At 40.6% G+C, this 12,556-nt stretch overlaps 1 protein-coding gene across 1 annotated transcript in view; it reads left to right on the forward strand.

Moving 5' to 3' along the window:
* Positions 1-12,556, forward strand: part of PARP8 (poly(ADP-ribose) polymerase family member 8) — a 110,248-nt gene that overhangs the window by 43,600 nt on the left and 54,092 nt on the right. The window contains exons 3-4 of the mRNA XM_039709915.1: positions 7,386-7,423; positions 12,445-12,534. Of these exons, the coding sequence (XP_039565849.1) occupies positions 7,386-7,423; positions 12,445-12,534 (128 nt within the window). The remainder of the gene's footprint in view (positions 1-7,385; positions 7,424-12,444; positions 12,535-12,556) is intronic.

Raw genomic sequence — 12,556 nt, forward strand, 5'->3', positions numbered from 1 at the left:
TAGAAGTTTTTGTGCCGTTTTCATTGGAAGCTTTGCTAAAGGGAAATGTTTGAGCTGCAGTTTTCTGTGTCCCCTTTATTTGAATGCTAAATCCAGCAGGGCTTTATGAGTAACATTCCCCATTTGATTCAGGTGCAGTTCAGTTTCCTGAGAAGACCCGTAGTAGCTTAATTATTCTTAGTGACAAATGCAAACTATAATAATTTTGACTCAGTGCCTCTGTACCCCCAGGTAATGTCAAGAAATGAAAGCAGTGCCATTTTTTGACGCACTGACGCTGCTCATCTCTCTTTGGAGTAGTTCTGATCTGTCATCAATAGATGTGCCTGTTTTCATATGTCACCACACACGCACATTCTCTATCATCCAGAGAAAAAGATTACTCAGAATCACTTGTTATTCTTTTCTGTATAATTGCTGGTGCATCACGGGAAGTTATGATGTATGGTGAAAGGGGCTTGTGCACAAATTTCAGTTCTGTATGGGCATCTGTCTATATCTAGCAGCAAAAAATAGCTGTGACTAATGCTGGGTCATCAGTTGTTGGATCACAAGGAATACAGAAACTCTTTGAACTGAGGTGTTTCAGGAGATCTAAAGTGGCCTGAATATCTGTTAAAAAAATTTGCTGAGATGCAGACATGTACATTCAAATAATTTTAAAGGGTATTTCAAAAGGTATTTAGAAATCCATGAAGATTGTTTTAATAAAGAATCTTGAAAATGGTATGGATGTGAAATGGTTGGCAGTCCAGTTGTGTAGCAAGATGCAGGCATTAAGGAAGAAAAAAGGAAAAAAAGTGCTCAAAAAGATTTGCACCCTTTGGAAAACATACTGAAATTTTTAGCAAAGCAAGGAAGTACTTGTTTCTAAAAACTAACAGAAGTGTGGTAAGGGGCCAGAAGTTTTTATTTTCTGTGCAAGTTGCCTGTAATCTTTGACAAGTACTAAAGTCTCCCTTGGACTTCAGAGGGATTTAGTTCAAGTTGTGAATTCTGTAAAAGAAAATAAACCAGTCTTTAATATTGTGAGATTATTCTTGCTGTGCTTGACTGACAGCCACTTTTTCCATAGCTGAGCAAATATATGCATGAAAACCCAAGTCCACGTCCTTTCAATTTTTGTCTTATTTGTGGCTTCTGATGCTTTCTCCCAGAATATAAAGTTGTTTTTTGCTAATCATTAGTCTATTTAATGGCATCAGTTTTAAAAATCATTGCTTTAAAAAAAAGGTGGAAGTCCTGTGCTTTGGTAGTTATTTCCCCATGTGAAAGATCAAAAGCCTGTATAATAATTTGTATTTTAAAAAATCTTATGCAAATTTTTATTTCCAGAAGCATGTTATGAGATAGGCTCTCTTGTATATGTGTAACTGTCATGATTCTAACACTGTTTTGTCTGTCAGTGTGTTTGGAGACACACATCACTGTGTGGTTAGTGTTTTATGCAACCGAAACATTTACTTAGTGCTGTTTATGGTTTTGTCACTTTGCTGAGACTGTGTTGTAATGTACTGATTTGTACTGCCTTAGAGTATTCATGGATTCACTAAGTTTTGTGAACTTGTTGTATTGTTTCCCTCAACTTCAGCAAGGCTTTGGCCGCTGTCTCTCCCAATACCCTTGTGGCCAGCTCAGGGAGTGTGGACTGGATGAGAGAACAGCAAGGGTGATTGAGAACTGGCTGAACAGCTGATCCCAGAGGGTTGTAATGAGTGGCACATTGTCTTGTCACCAGTGGTGTACTCCAGGGGTCAATACAGGGCCCAGTAGTGTTTAATGTCATCAGTGGCTTGGAGGAGCAACTTCCCAGGGAGTTTGCGGATTTCACAAAGCTGGGAGGAGTGGCCGATAGCCCAGAGAGCTCTGCAGCCCTTCAGGGGGACCTCAACAGGTTGGAGAGGTAGGCAGAGAAGAACAATCCAAAATTCATCAGAGACAAATGCAGGGTCCTGCACCTGGGAGAGGAGTAACCACAGGTGTCAGCACAGGCTCAGGGCTGACCTGCTGGTCAGCCTCATCTCCTGTGGGGAAGGACCTGAGGGTCCTGGTGTCCATGAGCCAGGACAGCAGTCCTGGTGTCCTTCTGGCCAAGAATGATAATGGTAACCTAGAATTCATTAGGAAGAACATTGTCAGCAGATCAGGGAGGTGATTCTACCCCTTTCTCAGCCGTGGTGAGGCACATCTGGAGGGCTGTGCTGAGTTCTGTGCTCTTAGGGACAAGAGACACATGGAACTCCTGGAGTGGGTCCAGTGGAAGATTACAAAGATGATCAAGGGACTGGAGTATCTGTATTATGAGGACAGACTGAGGAAGCTGAGCCTGTTCAGCCTTGAGAAGAGAAAACTGAGGGGGATCTCATCAGTGTCTCAGTGTCTGCAGGGAGGGGTCAGAGCAGGGACAGGGCTCTGCTCGGTGCTGCTGAGCAATGGGACAAGAGGCAATGGGCAGTGAGAGGTGCACAGGAAATTCCACCTGAACATCCGGAAGATCTTTTTTTCTGTGCAGGTGACCAGGCACTGGAACAGGTTGCTCAGGGAGACTGTGTAACCTCCTATAAACGAGATGTTCAAGAACTATTTGGACACAATCCTGTGCCATGTACTTCGGGGTGATCCTGCTTGGCCAAGGGAGGTTGGACCAGATGACCCACCGTGGTCCCCTCTACTCTGACCAATGCTGTGATTCTGTGATATGTAACAGAATAATAGCATAGCTGAGGTTTGAAAAGGCCTCCAAGACCATCAAGCTCAACTCTTAACACATTACCAACATGTTCACCACTAAACCATATTCTCAAGTGCCGTATCCATACACCTTTTGAATACTTCCAAGGATGGTGATTCCACCACTTGCCTGGGAAGTCTGTTCCAATGCCTAATCACCCACTTAGTGAAGAAGCAGAACAAAATTTATGTTACTTAATTGTACATTTATAAATACATTCTAAAAGTCTCCATATTTTTTTTGCTGGAGACAAAAGTGAATGCCAGCAAGAGTTGTTTACAAAATCTGCCAGGTAAGAAAATGCAAAATGCTGCCATGGTTCTGTGTATGTTTCTAAATATTAGCTTCAGTGAACCACTTCCTCAGCTGATGTGTGCTAAGTGAGGTACAATCTTTCAAAAGCTCCAGAGTGGAAATCAAGATTATTTTTCCCATATTTCTAGTTTATCCGTAGCTTGCTTTTCTGAGTTTTAGTATCCTTCTTAAGGTATAAAATTTTGTGCTGATTGCATTACATCATTGATGAGCTAGATCTGAGATTTTGGCCTGTTGTAAACAAAATCTCTTGTGAGTTCTGTTGCTTTGGATGTATTATGGTTAAGTCCTATTTACTCTTCTTTTTTTCTTTTTTTGTATTTTGTTATAGACTGGCATTACCGTCAGATTCCACATAACAAAAAATCTTGTTTTCTTTCCTCATCAAGTTTGCAAGAAACAACATTAGGACATAGAGCTCTGGCTCTAAAAGAGATGACTAAAACTAGAATAGAAACTAGATCACAATTTCCACACTTAATAAGGCAGTAAGTCAGTTGTTGCCATGGGACAGAGCTGGTTGAATTGTCACAACTATTCCATAGGCATAAATCTTAGACGTGCACCAGATACTTCACACTGTTCCTGCTGTGCAAAACAGCTGGAAGTTCAGCTTAAAGGATTTCTTTCTTAGAGAGAAACAATGGGTGGCATGGAGCTGAGATAACCTGAAACTGATGGGAAGCTACATCCCAGATACAGCATCGCTGTTGTGGCTTTAGGATGTGTATCTGATTATGGGGTTTGTGTGATAGGTAAAACTGCAGTTCAAGGATCAGGAAGCAATCTTACAGATGGATATAGGGAGGTGAAGCTGGTTGGTTTCCCTTTTGTGAATGTGCTTTGTTGCAGTAACTTTTGCTTTGCTCTCTTTTTTGGTTTTCATGAGTATTTTTCTTTGCCCTAGAGATGCAGTTTTGGGGTAACATTTTGCCTGGTAGTATAATCAGTTAAGACTTTCTACTCTTTTTTTACTAGCTTTGGGAAATTGTAGTAATGTCAGATGAAGATGAATCTGCTTATTTTGTATTCAGTTGGGAAAGATTAATTTTAAAAATGGCAATTACATGGTGCATACCCATCTGGTTGATGAATTAGTTCTACAATGGAGATGAACTCTTGCATAATAATATTTCTGTAGAAGGAATAGATACAGTTAAAACACATTGGAAAATTCTTGCAATGAGACCCCTGTGAGTAAAATTGTTACTAAGTCAAAGCTGTCGATGTTAATATTATTTCAAGCCATAAGAAGTTTACATTAAAAACATGACAGTTCCCACTAATTTCTCATTTAGTACTTTACTATTTGTTAAATTACAAAAATTTTACTAGGGCATTTTGAGAATGAATCTTGTTCTAAGCTTAAGGGTTGAGAAATATATGTATTGCAGGATGTCTTATGTGGAAGGTCTGAGTAAAATAGAAACAGCACCACCAGGGAGGCTTTGTTTACACCCAGGAGTTTAACTGTTCCTGTAGCTAAAGCAATATAACTGAACAAGCAATGGTGAACGTGTTTATGGGAACGGGAATAAATTTACTGCTGTAAGCTGTATTTAGTAACTGCAGTAAGGGTGTACTAAGGAAGTGCATTGCCAGAAGGAAAAATCATTTCCCTCACTGGAATAATCATGTTGTACTTCTATGTAAAGGCCAGGCCTGAATTAATTCCAGTTGCATTTCTGAGTTTTTAAATGAGAAAGCTGCTTCAGTAAAGGCTTTCTTTGGCTTTGGGAGGATTTGACACTGAGAGGTGTTGAACATCTGCATCTTCACTGAAGTCTGTGCTGTTTAAGGTGTTGTAAGTCATCACAGTCGTGTGTTTGTGGCTTGGCTCTAAATCTTGTTAAAGTCAGTGGGAAAATGCTTGGGTGGCTGGAGGACAGGAACCCTTGGGAGACCTTTGTTTGCCTGGCATATCTTGTTCTCTGACAAATCAGGTGTGCAGGCAGTAGGAAGCAGTTTATCCTGAGAGCAGAAAAATGTGCTGGAGGGTGTCCGTGTGTGAGAATCACAGAGGCGAGCTGAGATTAAAATCCAAGTTTTGTTCAGTAGTTTTATTTCTAGTTTTTGCTTCCATGGTCCACACATAACTTAACATGAGTTGACAAGCTGAAGCAAAGCAGTACCACCTCTCTCTGGGGGAGGTGGAGTGGATTTAATCTCCCTGTTGCTGGATTCTCTGGGCTCTGGATCAAATCCCAAGTTTGAACAGTCAGGTTTGAGACTATTTCTAACTTGCATTTTCATCAACCTTTTAATTTATTCCACCTCACAAGACAAACAGTGTGTTGTTTGGTTACCAGTTTCCGTTTGGCAGCACCACAGCTGCTGCTGGCAGAGCTAACCACATGATGAAGAAAAAGGAAGAGAAAACTCAGTTCCGTCAGGTTTCTGCACATGTACACATTGACTAAGCAGAAGTTAGCTTTGAAATCAAATCCAACTTCAAAGTTAGGTTAGGTTGTTGAGGTCTTTACCCAGCTGAATTTTGAGTATCTGCACTCATTAAGTTGGGAAGCAAGCCCCTGTTCTTGCTCTCAATATTAGAACAAACACATAACCAGAAATTCTGAAGGCAGCAAAGAGGTGTGCAAGCAGCCAGTCTAAATTAGTAAGGCTCTTTCGGTACCTCTTTCAGTAGTAGAAGGAAGAAGTCATGGTTACAAATGTTTCTGGAAGATGGGGTTTGGTGAGAACAGGCACGCGGTTAAGTTCTCAGGAATTTTTTGGGATAGTCTGTTTTTTTTCTGCATCACAGAGCAAAATTCTCTATATGTGACTGCACTGAGATATAATATTTCCTTATTTTGGAATATTTCCATATTTAAAATAGTGATACTATATATGATGACAGATTAATTAGAATTAAATAACCCAGTCCTTAGGAAAAATACTCCAAGATGAGGGGATACAGATGCTGCCTATTCAAAATGCCTAAAACATAATTAAAACAGAAAAGTCATAAAACGTTGAATTTGTACAGTGATGGAATTTTAATCAGCACTTGTGTGGCAAAATCCATGGTCAGCTGTAATAAATGCTCCTTCTGCTTCAATTTACGAGAACATTTGCAGCTGTTGAAGAAACAGGCATCTCTGAGTCTTAGTCAAACAATACATAAAATATTCTAGAATAGATGGTGTGCAGAAACAGGTGACAGAGCTGTGTGTTAATAGATCAACTTGCAGAAGCAAGTGTGAGGAAATTGATTGCCTCATACAGTCAATGGATTGTGAAAGGGAAACTCATTTAATAGAAACCCTTGAGAGAGAAACATTAAAAATCATACCTGGCTTCAGTTTCTTGTCTACATGGAAGCTGTATCCATGTCATTTAGAAAGATTATATGAACCAATTTTCAACAATTTTTCAGCAAGTGCAATACATACCAAAATTTCTTAAGAGGACTGTACTATCCTGCTTTGGTTTTACTCACTACAGACATGAGCCCACACCATATATTATTTAAATCTGTAAGTTGACACAATATGTAGGATTTAGAATTGGAGAGAATATGAATTATACAACAGACACCTTTCAGTGTGCTTCATAGTTGAATGTTTTAAATACAAAAATTAAGATGCACACTAAACTTAAAACCACAAGGTTTTGGTGGGTAGTTAGATAACTGAGCAAACCATCACACCTCTTTGTCCTGCTCTCAGCAGCAAGTTTAGTGAAGATCTCACTGGAAGATAGGGAAAACAAATGTGAACGGAGCTGCAGAATCAGGATGGTGGTTTTGAGTGACTGTTTTCTGATGAAACAGATTCGGGGAATTCACGTAGTGAAGCTGCTCTCTCAAATTTTAATTTGAACACAGTTTGACCAAGAAGTACAGATTCTATGTAAAATACAGAGTTTTGATGGAAGGAAGGAGCCCAAGACATCCAGAGCCTTTGCTGAAACTAACAGAAATGTACAACAATGAGAAAGGCCTCCTGCTGAGTCTTGAGTCAAACAGAAACCAGATAGAGGAAAAACTGAGCTTTACTACTTCTCTGGTTCTAGTGTTCAAAGAGTGACCTTTTTTTTAATCAGAAGTGAAATGTTACTCTAAAGGGAATATAATGCAGCCTTGATACTCCTTTTAAGAACACTGAAATCAGGATATGCCAATTTAGCAAAGTAAGCTTTCAAAATGGGCATGACGCTTTTTATTTTCAGCTGAGCACTTCAAAAGCCATCAAAATAGATGTTACCTTCTGTTCTGGAAACTGTCAGGAAGCTATAAATAAGCATAAAATAATACAGGAGCAGGAAAAAGTGTTGTGCCAGCAGTTAATGTTGTTGTTTCTAATTTTGTTGTTGTTTTTTTTCTTCTTTTTTACAGTGTGTCCTATTCAGTGCATGTCTCTGAGGATTACCCAGGTACAGTGCAACATCCTTGCCCATGGCACATGTATACATGTTACTACAATTTGCTATATTAAATGACAATATCTGAAAGAGTGTTGATGTCTTCCAGGTGCATCTTGGACTAATAAATTTCCATTAGTTGAGATTATCTTCACGGTCATTTCTCCTTTTCAGGCATCATTTATCAGCTGGGTCAGGGTGAGAATACAGGTTCACGAGTTTAGATAGATTGTAGCTTGGGGTGCTGGAGCCAACAGGGATAGGAGTGAGAAAGTGCCCAGCTTCTCTTTGGCATGGTAGACAAAGCTTGATCTTTCAGGAGCCTGAGGAGGCTGGCGCAGGGCCAGCAGAGCACTTGTGCTGGGGACCTTAATGAGGCTGCTGCTGCTCTCCAGGTTAAGCCTGCAGACTCCGTGCCTCTCGGGGTGAGATGGAGCCAAGCATCGTGTGTGGCTCTTTGGCAGTGCTGGCTCGCAGAGGGGCTCCCAGCAGCTCAGACCAGCCTCCCCTCAGTACTTTGGGCTGGGTTGGCAAAGATGTTTGCATAACCACGTGGCCAGTCTTGGCGTGGCGTGTTATTCATAGGAAACAGAAGCAGGTGAGAACAAAAGCAAGTTTTCAGGGAGCCTATTTCCCAATTTCCTTCACAAAGACACTGCACAGGTACTTGAGGCAGCACAGGCTATCAGAAGCAGAAGAGGGAAGCAAGGATGACAGGTGCTGTGCAAATAAGGGTTTGTGGTATGCTGTTGGACTGCACCACATGGTGCACCTGTGATTATTTAACAGTGTAAGCACTGTGAATGATATGAAACCCTCTGCCCTTTTTTGATCTGTGTCTGTAGCTTTTCTGAAATGTTTCTCAGAGAAGTATTGTTTCTTTTAGAAGCTCTAAAGGAGTGTGACTTTGATCTTCTTTACTGATAAGCAGCAGATTCTGTATCGTCAAAACACCAGTGTTTGAAGCAGATAGAGAAAAAAATCAACAGTGGTGCCAAAAAATGGATTCTGTGAAAGAATGCTAAAACCTCTATTAGATTTATTTTTTTTAACCAGTAAAAACTGTGGAGGAGAAGCTATTAGTCTGTTCAACATTTAGAAATGGGAGAAACTGAGATTCATAAAATATACAGTCATACCAGTGATAAATGGATTTACAGATTACTGCATTGAGCTGACAATGAATAGAGGGAAAAATAGTTGAAAAAGATCTTCACCATGTGTTATTAACAGTTTCTTCCATTAAATATCACAAAATTTGACCTCTGTGAACTTCTAAGAAAATGGTAAGCTGAAGCACTGAACCAGCAGCAGTTACTTGCACAGCACATGGGAGCTCATTTCCTGGCCAACTCTTCTGTCTGATAGACCTCAACATTTCCTTCTGAGTGTTATTTGCAGCATGTCCTGATAGCCTACAAGGCTGAGTGACTTCACCGTCCCTGAAACCTGATGAATATTCTGTGCCATCACGCCCTATATTTTAAAGGCAGATAGCAATTGAACATTTCACACTGTGGTTAGCTTGGAGCAGAGAGTAAATCAGTACATGTTTACTGATTAAAATCCAGCCCTTCAGGGCTTTTGAAGAGCTGATTTCATCCACATCTCAAGCTTTTGCAGGATATATGTGTGCTTTATGATGAAGAGATGTTCACTGTGTTGGGAACTATAAGGAGTTTCTGCCATTTTGCAGCTTTGATCATAAAACACTCATTTTGACTCAGTGAGCCCAATTCTTTGTCGCCTGTTTTTTCCTAAATTTCTGACCAAATGTTATTGCTGACTGTGTCTTCCTTCTCTGACATGTGTCTTAAGGAAGGCTTCAGGGACATATCAGGGTGTGATGGTGTCAGGTCTGGGAAGCTCTGTGCAGATGTCCTCAGCTGGAAGGTGTTCTTCAAGTACTGCTGCAATTTTATAGAGTTCAGAGCAGCACGTGCTCTCAAATTAAATTTCTCACAGGATAAACCTTTATAGATTAAGGTTTAAGTCCATTAGTACATAGCTACAGCAAACTTTTATCCTGTGTAGATTAAGACTGTGTAATACAGACCGGATCAGATTTGGAAATCCAAGACAAGCCTGTCAGAGTTGATCATCAGATAAATTGCTAAAGTGTGCAATAAATACGTGAAAATAGGAGAGATTAGGCCACAACACAAGTGATGTAAGTCAGCTAAAATGCTACCACCAAAAGTAAATTATGGATACTAAAGGAAGGGCTTTGGGTAATATACACACTCCCACAGCCTGCTTTGCTGTAAGTGCACAGCATCACCACTTCGGTACTGACAACAGTGTGTAGCTGTTGCTGAATTACTTATTGAAGCATCAAATACAAGCAGCTGAGTTTTAAATCATACCTATGGAAACTGTAAAGTGATGTGACAACTTTCAATAATGGAAGGTGTTTGAAGGTTTCATATTTAAGAGTGAAAACTAAAAATGTGCTCACAAAGGCACACTGAGGGCTTAACAGTAATAGTGTTGAGACAGTAATGTCTGAAAGTTACATATCCATTGCTGGAGTTGTGAAAACATAATTGAAAAGTTTAGAGCCAGGTAATAACAGTTTCAGCAAAGTATTGCTGAAACAATTTTCTCGTAACATTGACACAATTGGAGAAAATAATCCTTCTTAGGAGCAGTTGTAGAATATTACGTCCATGAGTAGACTGAAGTCCCACTTATATGACTGTATCATGACTCCTGTGGGAACCAGAAGAGCAGCAAGCATTTTGCTAATGAATTTATGTTCAGAATGATTTTTGTTGGCTGACAGAAACTTGTAGAACTGCTGTAGTCTTTTATCCCAGTGATCTGTAGGTTATGCACCTTCTTAGACCTCAATAGATTGCATCAGAGATGGAGAGAACCAGTTTAGCAACTAGCAGTTTGCTGCATCCATCTGCTAGGTCCAGGCACTATGTCCTCCAGTGAAGAGGATAAATAGTCCTAGGTGTCAGGTGTCAAGTGTTAGAAACGGGTTGTTGAAGAAAACAAATCAAAGCCATTATCTTAATTTCAAGTCTCATCATATTGATGTAAGGAAAAAAAAAAAAAACAAACAAAACCCGAATAGCTGCTGAATAGCAAAAGAAAAAAATAACTTGGCAGTGAAAGTCATATTATCCAGCTGCCAAGAAAGAATGACAATGGACATAAAAATATAATTAAAATCTATAAAACCTGTAGCTGATCTGTTCTTTTTCCATATAAGTATGTCTGTTTTGTACAGAACATACTCTGTTCCCAGTTTTCTGTGCTGCAGTAAGCTGTAGCACAAGGATTTCCTCTCTCCCTTCCATGTATGTGGTGTTAGGTCTATTTATAGCCAAATAATGGCCTCATTAGACTCTGTAGCAGTAACTTACACTCCCAAAACTGGGAAACAGATGTGCTTGTGTTGTATGTGCAAGGTGGACACAGAAATGATGGTGACAAGGTGGAGAATGTAAACAGAGTCAAGGCAGAGCTTCTTGCAGAGGGAAAGCTGCAGCTGTGCTGTGGCTGTAGCTCACAGCCCCTCCTGCCAATACACAAAAGTGGGAGAAGGAATGAATGCTGACAGAAGGGACCTCCTTAGTTCACATGATGTAAAACATGTCCCCGTGTCCAGTGTGTAGCTGAGCAGCCACAGACTGATGCTCTGCTGTGCCCACGGGAGTGCAGGGCTTGGGCATCAGTGGTGCTGGCCTCCCGCAGCACTGGCTGCGCACAGAGTGTGTGTGTGGAGCCAGCCACAGATCCCTCAGATTGCCTCGCAGGACAGCACAGCAGTGGGAGCAGACAAAGGTGTGGGACAGTCAGACCTGGCAGACGTGTGTGAGCGTGGCAGAAAGGCTGTTTTGCAGGGGGCAGCCAGGAAAACCCATCTGTGTGTGTGGTGTAGCTGCTGCCCTGCCCAGCCTGGCACACCACGCAAGGAAGGGCCACAGCCCCATGCTCCCTCTTGAGAAAGGTGGCTAAGAACTGCTGGGATACAAAGGATGGTATCATTGTATTTTCCTCCCTGTTAATGTTAACACCTGCAGCATTTCCCTGGGAGCACTCAAAAGCTTTGAGGCTGCAGCAGTATGCTTAAAATTGCATGTGATTTCATGCATGTTGCTGATATGGGACAAAGTGTTTAAAAGTGCAATATGTAAGTCCTTCTTTCAGTTGTCTTATTCGTCACTTCATCTGTGATCATCTTAATTGTCAGCCTTTCTGCTCTGGAGCAAAGTTTTCAATTCAGCCTGGACCATTAGAAAACAAAGTATCATTAATTTCATTAGCAAGTTCAGCAACACATTCAAAATTAGCTCCTGCAGATAATACAGAAGAACCTGCTGCTTCTTGGTTTTTGTTAGGAAACATTAAGTTGCAAAGAGAAAAAATAAACCAAACCAAAAAAACCCCAACAGACACACTCCTCAGTCTAATCCCTACATTTTTAAAGAAAATTTGGTGAAATATTTATAATATTCATATATACCAATGTTTTGGCTAAGTGGAAGGGATTTCTTTTCTCCCTGAATCAGGTGGAAGAAAGGTTATCCACAGATTTGAAGACACTCAAATAACCTTTATGTGACTAGGCAAAATGAAGCACAGATATTTGGCACAATTGGCTGTTAACACCCAGCTCTCAGTGCAGCTTTCACTCTGCATATCAGATCTAACTTGAGTTGTGGTGTCAGACATAGCAAAAAATATAGAACAAGTGTTTGATTTGGGAAAGGTTGGCCACCCTAAGCCTTGTGGGTTGGTTCAGAGCAGTGCTTGGTGTGACTCACAGATGCCATGACATCACACTCCATGGTTTTGCTTTATAAAGTTTGGGTCTGAATCTCCTGTATTATAATATTTTCCTTTTTGTTAACAATTTCAAGGGAAAATAGCCAGACACACCAGGAAGGTGGTAGTGCTCAGCTTCCCTAGGCATCTGGGGAGTGGTTCCTTGTGACAAAAATCTGGGATAGGAAACATTGGAAGGGGCTGACAAAGCACAATGGAACTTCACCATGCAAAGTGTTTTTCTTTTGTAGATAACACTTATGTTTCCAGTTCTGATAACGATGAAGATGTGTTAGTTACAACAGAGCCAATTCCAGTAATTTTCCACCAAATTGCTACAGGTAATCCTGTCTCTGAAGAGTT

The sequence above is a fragment of the Passer montanus genome, unplaced genomic scaffold, assembly GCF_014805655.1.
Source record: "Passer montanus isolate IOZ18808 unplaced genomic scaffold, ASM1480565v1 scaffold22, whole genome shotgun sequence".
NCBI lineage: Eukaryota > Metazoa > Chordata > Aves > Passeriformes > Passeridae > Passer > Passer montanus.